This window comes from Phyllostomus hastatus, unplaced genomic scaffold (assembly GCF_019186645.2).
Source record: "Phyllostomus hastatus isolate PE091 unplaced genomic scaffold, TTU_PhHast_1.1 phas_contig_159, whole genome shotgun sequence".
Lineage (NCBI taxonomy): Eukaryota > Metazoa > Chordata > Mammalia > Chiroptera > Phyllostomidae > Phyllostomus > Phyllostomus hastatus.
The window spans coordinates 8263540-8280127 of record NW_025333640.1 but is presented as its reverse complement, the minus strand read 5'-3'; the positions used below and the strand labels follow the sequence as shown (position 1 = coordinate 8280127).

At 42.0% G+C, this 16588-nt stretch overlaps 1 protein-coding gene across 5 annotated transcripts in view; it reads right to left on the bottom strand.

Annotated features, from left to right (window-relative positions):
- The window catches only part of BLK (BLK proto-oncogene, Src family tyrosine kinase), a 55071-nt gene that overhangs the window by 26142 nt on the left and 12341 nt on the right, over positions 1-16588 (bottom strand). For 2 of the 5 annotated variants that reach the window (XM_045831103.1, XM_045831101.1), the window contains exon 1: positions 9010-9074. The exons of 2 other annotated variants lie outside the window; for them this stretch is intronic. In XM_045831103.1, the coding sequence (XP_045687059.1) occupies positions 9010-9053 (44 nt within the window). In that variant the 5' untranslated portion in view covers positions 9054-9074. Of the gene's footprint in view, positions 1-9009; positions 9075-16588 lie in introns of those variants that run through there. One more of the 5 variants, XM_045831100.1, reaches the window with a different exon arrangement.

Here is a 16588-nt window from a genome sequence, read left to right as displayed (position 1 = left end):
TTCTTTTATTTGGCTGCATTTCTGGGGTATGAGTTGTAAAAAAGGATCAAAAGACAGTCCCGCTGACCTTGGGTATTTCTCCATGTGAGTCCCTCATAAATAATGCTTGTGGTTTTCCTGCCAGTGATCCTCTTGTCTTGAAATGAAATGAATGTTTTCTGTCCTCCACACAAACATTCCTTACACATTAATATACAGGGTCCAGCAGAAGTAATGCCATTGAGTGTGGGCGGTCAGATACGTGAATGTCTCGCATGAGATGGACAGCAATGGGAACATTTCACCTAAAATGCCATGTGGTGTGCTTGAGCGTGATATTGTTATGTTAAAGAATTACATGCTTATGATTTTGCAATAAGAGATTTTATGTAATAAAAAGAGGTGTTATTTGTGTTGTACCCTGTATTTTTGCATAATATTTTTTGACATGGGGGAGATAGCACCTCTTTCTATAAGAGCAATGATAATGTCTCTGTGATGCCTGCCAGTTTACACAGTATTTTCACTTACGGTATCTTAGGAGCCTCAGAACGACCCTATGAGATAAATAAAAGCATCATCCCCATCCTCATCCCCGTCCTCATCCTCAGACAGGAGACTGGAGACCGAGGTGACAGAACGGGCATAGAGCAGGGATTTAAGTCGCGTTTCTGTGACTGCAGAGCTGTGCTCTCTCCCGCTGAGGCTCACAGGCGATCCTCCCAGACACATCCTTTCATGACTTGAGTTTCTTTAAAAAGGCTCTGTCTCCATTGTTCAATCCTTCTGAGCTGCTTCTTTGATGTTTAGGGAACACAACCCAGAGAAAGGATTTGTGAACAGAGGGAGGGAAGCCCTTCTAGCAGGACTGGGAAAGGAGAGGGGACATTGGGGCTGAAAAAGCTGGCTCTGTTTTATGCTTCTAAACATGAACTGGAAAAGGTTAAAGACAGAAAAAGCAAGAAAGGAAAAAGGTCTCAGGCACTTGACATTTGGGGGTTAATGGTGATTATTGAGTAGATCTAGAGACACTGATGTCCAGCTAGAGACACGGAGATTTAAAATTACTAATATGACGGTCGTTGCAGCATTTGTCCTTCACATGAGAATGGGAATGCTGATGATGACGAGCACAGTGCCTGGCACTCCTTCTGATTCCAGTCTAGACACTATGCTATGTGCCTTATGTATAGTGCACGTCTAGACTCAACAGTAGACGTGTTCCTTCCCATTTTACAGATGAAGAAATCGAGGCCCAGCGAGGTTCAAGGGCTTGCTCAAGTCCGTCCATACAGTGAGTCACAGACCGATATTTGAACATCAGGTCTATCTGACTTTGAAGTCTGGCTGATTCTACTTTGTTCCAAAGTAAGTGGGGTAATGAAAAATAAAACACTTGTGATGATATCTGTGAGAATGTGAAACTGGTTAGACACTGATGTATAAATGATAAGTAAATAAAAGTGGTTTATAGCGAGATTTTAGAACAGGATGAGGGTCTTAGACATTTCCAAGTTTTTCATTTATTTATAGTTACTGTTGTGATTCTCATTCTGGACCAGCCTTGCTGTTCCAGAGCCAGGAAGACCGGTCTGAGGGAGCCACTTACCGAGTCGTGCCGAGTACAGAACAGCTCAGTCTCACATAGAGGGAGGCCTGTGGTGGCGTGCTGCGGGGTTCTAGCTTCAGCTTCTTTGAGTCAACACTTTATCAGTAATTTTTACACAGACATAAAATCTTGCTCTTTAGAATTTCAGGAGATGTAAAAATGAAAAGAAAAATGAATAGAGCCAGAAGTTTACCACAAAATCCCTCAGGAATGCAATTGAGGGTTAAGAAATCACCCAGGGAGGCACCTTAGGAAGAGAGGCCGAGTCTGTAGCAGAGTGTGAGGCGTGGCACAGTGGGTGAGAGAAGCACCTCTTGCCTTTGGGAACTCAAAGAAATGTGCTGAATCTTGGCTGTGATGCCTGATAGCTGTTTGAAAAAGATAGTGAGATTTAGTCTCTGCATGTGGGAGGCCGCTCTGCGTGGCGTGGGCCCAGCTCCCACTCGGAGATGCACAGGACCCACACCCATGGATAGGTTCTCCAGTGGGGAATCAGGCCTGCAATGTACCTAGGCCCCTATGAGTCTTGCTTTTTGCTAAAACTCCCTCACCCTGAATTGAGGACATTTACTGCAAAGCAACTTCCTAAAAACCATGCTAAAACTTCCAAGGATAAGTGTAACCGGTCCAACTACTTTTGCCTTTTCATTTGCAAATATCCCTCTTCTGTGATGTGATTAGCAGCATTGGCTCCTTTGTTTTCTGTATAAGGTAATCACCTAAAGCGAGCCTGTGCATAGTTAATGAGGACCTTGTAAAGTGCCCAGTAAGACAATAAAAGCTCATTGGAGCAAAGGCTAAGGTTTTTGCTCCCCTTGAGAGAAAAGCCATGTTGTCTGTTTACCTCCACCGGACTTGGTAGTCCGTGTGAATGTCTCATTTCATCCATAATGACATAGACATTGTGGACGAGTGTCTGCATTACCTATAGCCCTCTGTTTATTCAGCTGCATAATGGAAATAATATGCTTACCTTGCATAATTATTTTAAGGAATACAGATAGTGTATATAAGAGGCTGGCATACAGTGAGCACCTCATAAAAGTAGCATGTTTTTTGGCTAGAAAAGACTTAGACATACTAGCAGGTAACAGCTTCACAAATCTGGGTACAGCCACTATCATGATGCCCACGGAAACCGTAACAGCTGACAGGATCACTGGTACCAGGCAGCACTACCAGCATTATACTTTGTCTCACTTTTTAAGAAAGCCAGTCTAGTTGCCTTCTTACCTCTTTCTTACCCCTCCAGAAAAGCCCACATATCTTACACAAAATGCACAGGCTATCCTTCCATTTAAGGAAGGGGTCTGTGAGGAGATAGTTCTACACAACTACAGAGAAAACCTGTGTCAGCTGTCAGTTCAGAACAGTGTAGGCCTTTATCCATAAATATAAACATTCAACTACATGTCAGAAGAATCCACAGAAAATAAATAAATAAACAAATAAATGACTCAAAATAAACAAAGAATAATTCAAGGGAAAGCAGAGATAGAGTATAGAAAATAACTTTTAAGAAAAACCTCTATTTAGTATCTTCAGAGAGATTTTATAAATTTAAAAGGAATAAGTTGCCGGGAAAGGAGAATAATTAGAAAAAAGGAGTACAAATTAAAATCATAATTAAAAAACAGTAAGTAGGCTATGGCTGAAGTTCACATTAATGATCTGAAATATGAGGTTAAGATATATCCCAGAAAAGAACATTGAATGACTAAAAATATCAAACAGGCAACGATGTCCACCCTCACCACTCTTAGTATCATACTAGAAGTGTGTGCTAATGAAATAAGGCAAGAAATGGAAATAAATGATATACAGACTGGGAAGGGGGAAATAAAATTACATTTATTCACAGATAACATGACTGTCTATTTGGAAAATACCAGAGAATCAGCAACGTCAACAACAAAAATCCCTCCTGTGACTAATATGTGATTATAAAAAGATTGTAGGTTATCAGGTTAAAATATATAAAAGTCAGTTGCTTTCTTATATGCCAGCAATAAACAATTAGGATTTGAAATAAAAAATACAACACCATTTATATGAGCATCAAACAAATGAAACCCGAGGCATATATCTAACAAAATATGTACAAGATTTATATTAGGAAAAGCACAAAACCCTGATGAAAGAAATCAAAGAAGACCTAAATAAATGGAGGAATATTCTATGTAATTGATAGGAAGCCTCAACATTGCTAAGATGTTAGTTCTGGCCTACTTGATCTACAGATTTGCTGTAATCCCAATCGAAATCCACTAAATTATTTTGTGACTATTGAGAAACTGATGAAAAAGTTTTAGAGAGGCAGACAGCCCAGAATAGTCTATACAAAACTGAAGGAGAAGAGCCAAGTCAGAGAACTGACACCACCTGACTCTGAGACTTAATTCCTATGAAGCTAGAGTAATCAAGAGACAATAGACAAATAGATCAATACAACAGAATAGAGATCCCAGCCACAAAGTCAAATCCTCTTTGATAAAGAGCAAAGGCAATTCAGTGGAGAAAGGAAAGTCTCTTCAACAAATGGTGGTGGAACAACTGGACTACCACATATAAAAAAATTTATGTTTTTTTTTCTTTCTGTAATGCTAGCTGACGAGTCCAAAAGAGACCGATGTACGTGGATGTAGAAAATGTAACAATAAAAACAAAAGGTTTGACCTATACTAAAGAAGGGAATGGGATTCTTTCATACAACCTTTTCCTTTTTTGAGGTTTTTTAGTAAGAAACTGAACATAATTCCCCGAATTTAACTTAGGATGAAATAACACAACTCTTTCGACCAATCACTTAATTTGCCTTTAAGCATAAAACTTGAGACTTTGCAATTTCAAGTGTGAAATACCGTAAAATTAATATGAGCACAGAACAGAATATAAATGTTAGGAGCATATAATATAATAAATGTATTATATGTAAAAATAATAATAGAACAAAAAAGTAACATGTGAAGTTGAAAGAAGTGTGTATAGAGAGTCAATATACTGTCTAAGGTTAAAAAACTAAGATATAAAAGGTTAACTATAGTATTCTATATTATAAAGTCAATCACTAATAGGATAAAAATTGATAAAAACTTAGGGGAGAGAGGAGAGAGGGTAAGGTAGAAGAAAAATATGGAAGTGCATTCTGCATTTTTCAGAGGAAAAATCCATACAATCATCCCAGGAATATATTTAAAATAAAATGCTAGTATTCTTTAAAATTGTCAAGGTAACAAAAGGGAAGTTTTGGGGAAAAAAAACTATTGTCATTGCTTATTTCTGGGGTGTTGGCAGGGGAGGCAAACTTATTTTTTCAGTTTGAAGCATTTGGGGCTGTCCACATTTGAAGAAACTACATTCATCTACAACTAATATAATAATAAACCCTAAGTCAGTAAATGAAAGTCTAGATAAATACAGGGTGGGGCAAAAGCAGGTTTATAGTTGTTCACTTGGAAAATAATTAATAAATAATAATACATGAATAAACTCTGTTTCACATCTTCACAACTATAAATTTACTTTTGCCCCACTGTGTAAATTAGTAGAGGGATAAAAAAAACTAACGAAGAAAAACGTTCAGAATACATTATCATTAAGTGAGAGTAAATTGCAGAATGCTTTGAATACTGTGATTCTGGTTGTGTAAAAGAATAAAAAGGACTGTACAAATATACTCGCAAATAGAAAGCAATGCCTGGAAGCCCTTGGTGTAAATGAAACCGCTAACAAAGCTGCTTTTGGAGAGTGCAATTCACAAGCAAAGGGGTGGAGGACTTTCTGTACTTGCTTCACAATACCTCTGTGCAGTTTGGATTAAACACAAAGCAATACACTAAAATACACAATACCTTTAAATGTCATTTTAAAATGTGAAGTTAAATAAAAGAAGATAGGCAATCCCTTCTACCCCCACAAGTACAGGCTGCGTGCCCAGGAGCAGCATTAGGAAGGATGAGCAGAGTGACAGAACGCTTGCCTTGACTTGTTCAGGCCGCCCTGCCCTCGGAGGACTCAGCCCCCTTCAAGAATCCCATTAAATATACTTTCCTCTTCATGCCTGTAATCTGCTTTTGTTGCAGGAAATTCGGAAAGTAGAGAGGAAGATAGAAATTACCGACAACCCCATCATCCAGAGATAACCCCTGTTAACAACCTGGTGTGTAACTTTCCATTGCCATTTTTTAGAAAAGCAAAACTGGGATCATTGTCTGCATCCTGTTTTGTGACCTGCCTCAGAGGAGTGTGTTGTGACCATCTCCGCCTGTCACCTGTTTTGCCTGGAGCGTTGAACGTCAGGCTGGGGGCGCATTATCGGAAGGCTGCACCAAATTTATTTCACCCATTGCTTTGTTACACACCCAAGTCGTTTCATTTTCTTTTTAGTATCAAAAAATAACGCGGCAAAGATGTCCTTACCCTTGCTCATGTCCCCCGTTAATCCTGGCTGAGGTTGAAAATCCTAGAAGTGCAATTGCTAGGCCCAAGAGCACACCATGTTTGAGTCTGCTGATAGATTTTGCAAATTGTCCCCTAGGAATTTCACAGAGCAGTACCTGAGTATGTATCTCCCTGCGTTTTCCGTAATAAGTTATCATTTTTTGTACTCATTAATTTATTTAAAAAGCTACTTTTTACATTTTAACTTAACTTTTGTTAAGTGAATAATACACACAATCTGAAAGCCAGATCAATGCAAAGAAAAAAAATGACTTGCAATTTCATCATGAATGGAAAAGCACTATGAACACTTCAGTGATGAATTTCCAGAGTTTTTAATATACGCACACCCGCTTAAAAGAATGGGGCCAAGCTATTTACACAGATTGTACTGTAGTTATTTCAGTCAACAGTACAGTGTAAATTATATAAGTAAATACAATTTTAGAAGCAATATTATTATTGCTATTGCAAAGACTTAACACTAATTTATTTAACCACTATTGGTCAAAGAAGTTATTTTCAACCTTTGACTAGACTTAAGAAACCTGTAATAAACATCCTTGTAAAATATATATTTAGTTGTTTTAATATTTTTAAAGCTGTCTTCCTATAAGTGAAATTACTAAGTCAAAGAAGATGCACATTTCTAAGTATCTGCATCTGCCATGCTAACCCGGTGTGCACAGCAGGGGCACCAACTCGCACCCTCGCAGTGCTGGAGACAGCCAGTCTCCCTGGCTCTTCACCAGGGAGTTCTATCAGGTTTTAAAGAAACCTTGCCAATCTGCTACACGAAAGGTGATACACAACATAGTTTTAATTTCATTGGCTATTAATATTTATTATATATTTATCAACCACTTGCATTTCTCATGTGACAAAGTGGTTGCCCAGGTCCCCCGCTCGTTTTTACATTGAGGGGTTTATCATTATCCAAATGACATTTGGGACCTCTTTGTATGATTTATGTATTTAGTTTGTACACTAACTTATTGTGTATATTGTAAATATTTTTTAAATTTATCTTTTGCTTTTTAATATTGTTTATGCTATTTATTGTACACAAAAGTTTTCATCATTATCAAGCCAGTTTATTAATCTTTCTCACCAATCTTTGTCTTTGATGTTCATACTTAGAAATTCCTTCCCAACCCCAAGTTTGTAGAAATATAAAACTAGTTTAAATTTTTTTACTGTTAATTATTAATATCTTACTGTGTAAATGCACAGAAACTAATGTAACAGCACTAATATCAGATACCAATATTTTGTCACACTTATTCAGTTCTCTTTTTCTTCTTTCCTCTCTCTTTTTATGTCACAGATACAGCTAAAGCTTGAGCATTATATTCTCCTTTCCTTGTCTCCAAAAGGAATCATGACCTTGAAGTTACTGGGTGTCATTGCCATGTGTGATTTTTTGCACTTATGACATGTATACAAAGCCATAAGCAATATATACTCTAGCTTTGTATGCTTTGCAAAATGGCTTCCAAATGCATATACCCTTTCTCAACTCACTTTTCTTTTTTCCCTGAAATTGTGTTTTAAGATTTGTTCACTTTGCTACATAGATACCCTAGTTCTTCTAGTTTTTATATTTATTCATTTGCAGTTTGGGGGGTAACAATTTATTTTTTAATAAAATTCAAAACTTTGCATGAAAATATGTGCTCACTATAGAAAAATTTAAATATAGAAAGTTTATAAGAAAACTTTTCATAATCCCAATACAGGAGGCAACCTCTGCTAATATTTTTATATATTTCTTTTTAATCTTTTTTGTGGGGTGGGGGAAGATATGAACATTTAAACTTTTTTACAGAGCTGAAATCAGTATGAAGGGTGGTTTAAAATGGATTTGAATCCTGGCTTTATACTTTATAAACTATGTCACACTTGTCAACTTCCTTGATCTCTTCAAGTCTCATTTTCCCAGTCAGAAAAATACTAATGACTGCCTCACGGGTTGTTGGGAGAATTAGGAAGTATAAGTCAAGTCCGTGGCATGTAGTTGGTGCCTGGCACAATAGCCTCTAAATGCCTATTAGCTATTATTCTGTTATTTAAAACTCTTATTTAAAACTATATCATGGGTCCTTTTATGTCATTCAAACTTATAATAAACATACTTAAAAGTGTTTCTCCTATGTGTGTGTATACCCACACACGCAACTTTGTTTGTTATTTCTGTATAAATTGCTGCCTACATTTCATGTTTCCCCCCACTGTTTAGACTCTGAAGGAAAGCTGCTTTGGACCAGTACCACAGAACTGCTTCAGGATTCCTGACCCAAACTGACAAACTGCTTTCCAGAAGGCTGTGACAATGCGGGCTGCCAGCAGCTGTGTGTGAGCCCCTCCTGATGGCAGCGTGGCTCTGGAGCCCGCAGGCTGGGCCTGTGTAGCCTCCTTCCCTCCTAGGAGGGGCTCCTTCTCTCCCCAACAGCTAGCTTTGAGCACAGACAGACCCGGGCCAGGCTGGGGGGTGAGTGCTGGGCAGATGTGGGGATGGAGACAGACCAGGTTCCGGTTCTGCAGCCCAAATCTAGCAAACACAGCCGTGAGTGTAGGGACAGCCAGAGAACAAATAAACAAAGTAAATGTCCAACAATTTCCAAAAGAGTTCAGTACTATGAAGAGAACAGAGGATGGTATGAGAGAAAGACCACAGAGGCACTGGGTTATTCAGGTGAGGAGGAAAGACCTCTCCCAGGTGGTGAGATTTTTAAGTTGGGGTCGGAATGACAAGCAGGCGAAGGTCTGGAAGGGCAGGGGGAACAGCGGGGGAGGGCCCTAAGGAGAACATACACTTGGCACCTTCTAGGAGCCAGAGGGTCAGTCAGTGTGCTCAGAGCTGAGAGGACAGGGAGGCAGCAGGGAGGAGGTGAGGACAAATATAGACAGAAATAGAAATCAGGCTTTCTTTGAAAATGGCATATTAAACCATCAGATGGTTCTAAGCAGGACTGACTTACCTTTCTAAAAAAGATCCCTGAGGCTGCTGTGTGGAGAAGAGCATGGGGTGTGAGCTCGGAAGCAGGTCACTAGGCGAGAGAGCAATGCAGCAGGTGGGGTGAGAGGTAGGGGGATGAGGGTGTTTTCAGTAGAAATGGGGAGCGTGGACGGAAATGATGACGTGCCAGTGACAAAGTGACAGTGACCTTCAGATGTGGGTGGGGGGCTATCTGTATTACAGTAAGGGAAAGAAATGCCCCTCAATCCTCCTGAAGAAGTACAACCTTCTGCTGCACCTCACCCTTCTGCTATGGGATGTCTGTGTTTGGAATCAGAGCCCAGTATCCAGCAGGGTTTGGACAGGTCAGGTTTTAAAAACTGAAAGTGGGGTTTGATCTGGGCATCCAAGCTCTGCCAGGAGCAGCCACCATCTAGAGCCTTAGCTGAAGCCTCAGTTTGAAAGTCTGCATCTTGTTTAGCATAAAGGGCTCCCAACGCCTGTGTGAGCACCTGGGCCACTCCAGGGCGAGGGTTGGGAGGCTGCCACCTTCCCAGAACAAAGGGACTGGACTGTGGGCATGAGTCAACAGGGCTGTGGACCCTGTGCATTCCCTCCCCCTGTCCCAGCCTCAGTTTCCCTTTCTGTAAGGCTGGCATCTATGGCACTCACTGATGACCAGCCATCCGAGGACACCCTGCTCCCACATCTTTTTACTGACTACTACTGGAGCCCCCCTCACATCCCCCGGTACAGGGCTGAAGTCACTCTCAGCTCTGAGAGGGGCCCTGGACTCAGGGTCCTGTTTTGGGGCCTTGGGGAGTAGTGTCCCACTGTGTAACAGGGCCAAGAGCTCTGACCATAGCACAGGTGGGTGCTGGCCTCACAGCAGCGGGCTCAGCTGGAGACGTGTGAGGTCTGCAGGAGCTGGACCACCGTCTCCTGCCCCCACCAGTTCCTTTGACATCATTTAACCTTTCCTCACGTGCATGCCTATGTTGGGTTATCAACTTGTTTGATAAGTGTTTTATGGTTGCATTGAGGTTATTTTGTTGTAAACTATCAGTGATTCATTTATTCTGATACAAGTTCATGCAGGGAGAAGTTATTACTCATGTTAACAGTATTACTTTTATTTAACAATAGATTAGTCCAGTCTTAACTTAGGAGCTAGTTTATGTTATTGGAATTAAGGTAATTATATTGTTGAGCTTAAATGCTTTCTTAAATGGTGGCTGCTTTTTCTCACTCGCACACACCCAGGAAAAACCCTCTCTCAATAGGACTCAGGAAGCAGCTGAGGCACAGAGAGTGAGGCATAACCTGCAAGAGCAGGAAGCCCTCGGAAGCCCAGCTGCATCTGAAAGGCCTCGTGTGCTTGGAGGCTGGGACTTCCATGATACTCACATGGGAAAAGAGCCAGAGAAAGGGGCTGGTAGACTCAGAGAACCGGCTGACATCACCATTGATACCGACCCTCAGATACTTAGTAAACAGCTCAGACTTCAAATGCCCAGAACAAGTCTCTAGTCTGCTCACAAACCTGCCAGTCTCAAGGCTTCCCCCATCTGTGCAAATGGTAACTGCACCTTCTAGTTCCTTGCACTTTTCCTCCTACCTCTCACTACAAACCGTCACTAAATCCGTCAGCTCTGCCTTCGACATACATCCAGAACTGGGCTACCTCCCCTGCCGCCACCGCTGCCGTCCCAGTCAAAGCTGGGATTCTTGTACCAGTTTCCTCCCGGCTCTTTCTGCTCCTTTATCTGCCCTCCCCCCAGCCCGCTTCCAGCAAGGCAGCCAGTTGTGATCCTGGGAAATATCGGTCAGACCGTGACACTCCTCCACCCAGAACTCCCAAAGGCCCTAAGCCCGCACTCAGTATAAAAATCCAGAGGCCTGTGTGGAAGTTCCTCAAAAATTAAACAGAAGTTATATGATCCAGCAACTCTATCTCAACAGATATTTGTACACCGATGCTCATAGCAGCTCTATTCACAATTGCCAAAAGGTGGGAGCAACCCAAGTGTCCGTCGATGGATGAATGGATAAACAAAATGTGGTGCATCCATGCAATGCAACAGTATTCATCCTTACAAAGGAAGGACATTGTGTCACATGCCACAACATGGTGCCCTTAAAGGTGTTATGCTAAGTAAAAGCTCTCGGGCACAAAAGGACAAATACTGTATGATTCCATTCACGCGAGGTATCTACCACAGTCAAATGCACAGAAACGGGCAGTAGGATAGAGGTCGCCAGAGGCCGGAGGATGGAGAATGGGGAGTTAGTATTTAATGGTGTGTTTACTTACTCAGGCTGCCATGATAAATACAGCAGACTGGGTGGTTTAAATAACAAAAATGTCTTTTCTCACAGTTTGGGAGGCCAGAAGTCTAAGATTAAGGTGTTGGAAGGGTTGGTTTCCTCCAAGGCCATTCTCCTTGGCTTGTAGATGGCCGTCTCCCTCCAGCACCTGCACGTGGTCTCCCTCTGTGTCTGCCTGCCCCTTGATCTCTTTCCTCTTCTTGTAAGAGCACAGTCAGACTGAATTATAAAATAATGACCTCATTTTAACTTAATCGCTTCTTGGAAGACTATGTCCAAATACTGTCACCTTCTGAAGTATTAGGGGTTAGGACTTCAACTTATGAATGAGGAGGTGGGGTGGGGGGAGGAGCACCGTTCAGCCCATAACAAATGGGGCAGAGTTTCAGTTGGGAAGGATAAAGTTTCAGAAATAAATGGTGGTGATGGCTGCACAACAATGTGAATGTACTTAATGCCACTGAACTGTACACTTAAAATAGTGAATCACATGTTATGTATATTTTACCACGCAGACACACACACAGAAAATCCAAAGGCCTTAGACTTGACCCATACCCCCTCTCCTCTCCCATCCCCTGCCACGCTCCCTCCCGCCACTCTGCCCCCAGCACACGGCTTCCTTACTGGGCCTCACACAAGCAAACACACTCTCACCTCAGGGCATTTGCATTGGTTCTTTCTCTGCCCGGAAATTATTCCTCAGATATTGTGGCTCCTTCATCCCCTTCAGGCCTCTGCTCAAATGCCACCTGATCAGCAGAGGGGAGTTTTCTGGCCTTTCAGAACAACACAAACCCACCCATCCCAGGCTCTTCACTCTGATTTCTTTTACTCCACAGTCCTGATCCCCATCTGACACTATAGATTTACTGATTGGCTTAGCACCTGTCTTCTCCCACTGCTAGGTGATCCTGGCAAGGACAGACCTTGTTTTGTCCATGGATGTAACTCCAGTGCCTGCAGTAGAAGTACTCAGGTACTTTTGAATGAATGGATGATGGCTTCTCTTCTAATATGGCATCCATCTGAATTACTGCCTATAGTGGCAACTGCATGCATCATCAAATTTGGTCCTTGCAGCAGCTCTGGGAGGTTCGGCAGGGTACTAAGCTTCAGTGTTATTAATGATGAGTCAGGATGAAGACCCACCCTCATTTTAGTGTCCGTGGCCCAGAACTATCATTACCACTTTTCCTGGGGTCGCAGGAAGAGTAGGGATTGTAAAGCGCAATGAGTGTATTGAAGTCAGTGCTCTGTGTCTCCTTCACTGAGCTCAGGCTCCTTATCCGAGAGCTGCTGTGAGGAGCTCAGGCACTTTATTTGCAGCACTTTATAGAAGTGATAAATCAGGTGTTAATGGTAGCTGCTTCATTAAACACACACCCGCACTTTCACTTTTATTAGGTTCCTGCCACAGCTACGATGGTCTCAGAAAGAATGTCTGCATCTGCCCATGGGCCCGGGGCAGTTCCCAGCCACAAGTCCCCCAGGATGCCACCTGGCGTGCCCCCCTGCTGGCCCAGCAGCAGGGGGTGCTTTTCCCTGCTGTGTCTGCAGAACAGCCTCGAGATTTCCAGACTCCTGTGGAAGCCCTAAGAAGGCTTCCAAGGAGGCTCTTAGATTCCTGAAATTATAGAGGATTTATACAATATCTGCAAGTCTGAGAAATCTAGACCACCTCCATCTTTATTCCCACTGCTTCGGTCCTTCTTTCTTTCCCTTCTCCCTCCCTCCCTCCCTCTCTCCCTCCCTTCCTTCCCTCTTTCCTTCCCTTCCATGGAGTATGCTAAATACTTGTTATTTCCTTCTCTCCCGCATCCATGGAGTTTTCTTGGGAAAGTAGATGAAGCTAGAGAATGTACAAGAACCCCTAGATTCTCTTTCTCTCAATGGACATTAACAAGTGCTTCCTGAGTAGGTCAGGAAGCAGGTCCCTGGGGAAGTGACAATAGAGTGACAGCAGCCTTCTTCCGAGCAGCTCTCTCTGTACCACACGCCGGGGGAGGTCCCACTGTGCCGTGTGGTCTGAGGCTGTCCACTGCAGCGTTTGCCAAAATTCTTCTTCTTTCTTTTTATTGTGATCATCAGTAAGAAATGCACTGTGCATCACAAGATAGAACAGACCTGGTGCACATAGGCACACCCACACCATGAAAGAAAGTTTCACAAAGCATTTCTTACCCTTCCACAAGCAACTCACTTAAATATCTTCTGTTCTGCTCTATTTTTTTTTAATTTACACTATGGTAAATGGAGGTATCTGTAATAATGTCAACAATAAAATAAAGAAAAAATTTTACATTGTGGTAAAACACACTTAACATAAAATTTACCATCTTAATTTTTTCAGTGTACAATTCAGTAATGTTAAGTATCTTCACACTGTTGTGCAACCAATCTCTAGAACATTTTTGGCTTGCAAGATCGAAACTCCATGCCCATTAAAGAAAAACTCATTTTCCACCCCGCCACCCTCTGGCAACCACCATTCTACTTTCTGTCTCTATGAATTTGACTGTTGCAGATCCTTCATGCAAGTGGAATCACTCAGAATTTATCATTTTGTGACTGGCTTGTGTCGTTTAGCGTAATGTCCTCAAGGTTCATCTACATGTGGCATGTGTTCAAATTTCCTTCTTCTTTTAAAGCCGAATAATATTCCATTGTAGGTGTATGCAATGACTTGTTGATCTATTATTTATTCATTCAACTGTGGCTATTATGAAAAAGCCACCATGAAAATGGGTATATATTACAAATTTTATTTGACTTCATGTAATAAAATACCACAGCCACTGTAATCTATTTAAAAAGCCCAGATATTATCCTCACAAAAGACAGGCCCATGAGTTAAACACTTTCCGAGGCATAGAGTTCTCCAAGGTACGGGGAACTCTGAAGCCAGCTGGGCTGGGTAGTGGGCTGCTCTGGTTACCCACCACAGTCTCGTTCATACAGGGCCTTTACATACAATCTGCGATGCCTGGTCTGCCCGCTGACCAGGTTTAAATAACATGGAGTTTAATAAATGCTCCCAACCTCTGAGCTGTTCAGAGGGCACTTCAGCATCTCATAATGTCTGAAGGGCATCACTGGATTATTCACAATGCAGACTGGGTGAGTCACTTCATCTCATTGCTTCTGTCTCCTCACATGTAAGATGTGGACTTTGGGTGGATAAACTCCGTGTGACCCTAGCCCTAACATTTGGTGGGCCCATGATGCCACTATAGATTTATGGGGGCATACAGGAGTAGCGGGGTGTAGGTGGTAACCTGGGCTCTGCCCACAGCTGCAGAAAATGAGGATAGACCTGGGGATGAGACAGGCAGTCGGTCCCGCCTAAGGCAGTGACATGGAGATCCTCTTAGGAGTGATGCTCTGGTTCTCTTCCCCTCTCAACTTCCTCTCTGCTTTTTCAAGGCCTCTGAGCACCAGAGTTCATTTCTGCCACCCTCAGCCTCATTAGCCGGCCTTTGCTGTCCCCACCTCCCAACCCAGGGCGTGCACTTTCAGGTCTGAGGGTCCTGGTTCCTGAGCCGACCACACAGGGTCATCAGTGGTCTCAGCCAGGATAAACCAGGCCGTGGGCATGGAGGTGAGGGACTAGGTCGATTGTGATAAAGCATGAAAGTAGATATTCTATCTAGATAAAAAAAAAGAATGTATTTGCTGAGAGGAACTTGCTTCAGACTTCTTGAATAATTTTTTAGAAAGATAATCATGTTATGTTGCCAGAAAACCTTGAAAATGGATAATCTGAATTTATCTGTTAGATGAAGCAAAGGCAAAAAAGTCAAAAATCTTTTATGAAAAGAAGTTTCTAAATGAAGTTATATTGAATCAGAGGATACATATGTAACACTTAGAATGGTACCTTACCACATAGTAAGCACCCAATAAATGTCGGTTATTATTATTACAGCACGGCACAGTGTTATATCACAGTAGTAACCCTGAACCATGAGGAAACAATTACATTTGTTTATTTAGGAGCCTGTGTGATTTGGAGCAAGATTTGTCAATCTCTTTGAGCCTCAGTTGCTTTATCTGTAAAATAGAGCTAGAAATGTTTCCTGCTTGCCTGAAAAAATCAAATAAAATCATTTAACTAATTTATAGTTTATGAAGTGGCATACAAAAATCTCCGATGAGGCCAAAATTACAAAACTAAAAAGCGAAGAACCCCCCACCTTCCACACTGTCTGCGCATTCCTGCGCGGGACCACCGGCCTGCCCTCCACAGGCTGAGTGCAGTGCAGTGTTCAGGCTGAGGATGTTCACAGGCTGAGGATGTTCACAGGCTAATGATGATGTCGGTTAGATTCCCTTAAGAATGATAATAAATTTTGGAGGAGAGCTAAGGAAACACCTAACATCATTTTCTTGGGTGGCGTTCCTTAGGTCTGAGTGAAGAACCAGTCTGCATGGAGATGTAGGTCAGGCCTCATCGGCTCTGGGGGGCCTTTCCTGCCTCCCTGGACCCATGCAGTCCCCCGCTGCTCTGGCCCCCAGCACATCTTACAACCCCAGTCACTGTGTCTTGGGCCTTCGTTTAAAGTCCACCTTCTGAATTAGGCTCCTCCTGAGTGCCTTAAGGGAAGGAGCTACTTGAATTTTTCACCTTTGTATCTTCAGGACCCATCTCAGCATTTGAAACATTTGATTTGCAGTAAATCTTTCTCTTCTTTTGAATGAATGAATAAATAAATGGATCAATTAATCAATCAATTGGGGGAAACCTAAACATAAATATCTACTCATCTACTCCCTCAATAACCCACTGCCATAGAGAGTAAACAGATGAATTTACTAAGCCAATGGTATAAAGATGTCATTCACACCAAATCCAGTGCACCCTGAGTACCCGTCCCAAACCTGTACCCGGATTCCTGATCTTCAGTCAAAACTCTGGGGCCAACAAGGCACACTGATCTAATGTTTAATGTATTACGTCTAAGATGCCCAAGATGAAATTAAAATTTACTCTCTTATTGCACGTTTATTTCACGTATTTCAGAAAGTCTTTCTTCTTGAAAGGCCGCCAGTTTTCAGTAGTAATGAGTGGTTAATTTAGCAGAGGTTCCCGAGGAAACCAGGAGACAAGAAATTGAATTATGCCTTATCTTCTGGGCTTCCAGGTCTGCAGCAGTGCTTGAGTTTAGAGAGAGTTAGGAAAGGATTACGAAGAGAGAAGGAAATCAAACACTTTTAGGAAGCCAAAGTCACTTACTGGTGCCAAACAGTGTGTTATTAATAAAAACATATGT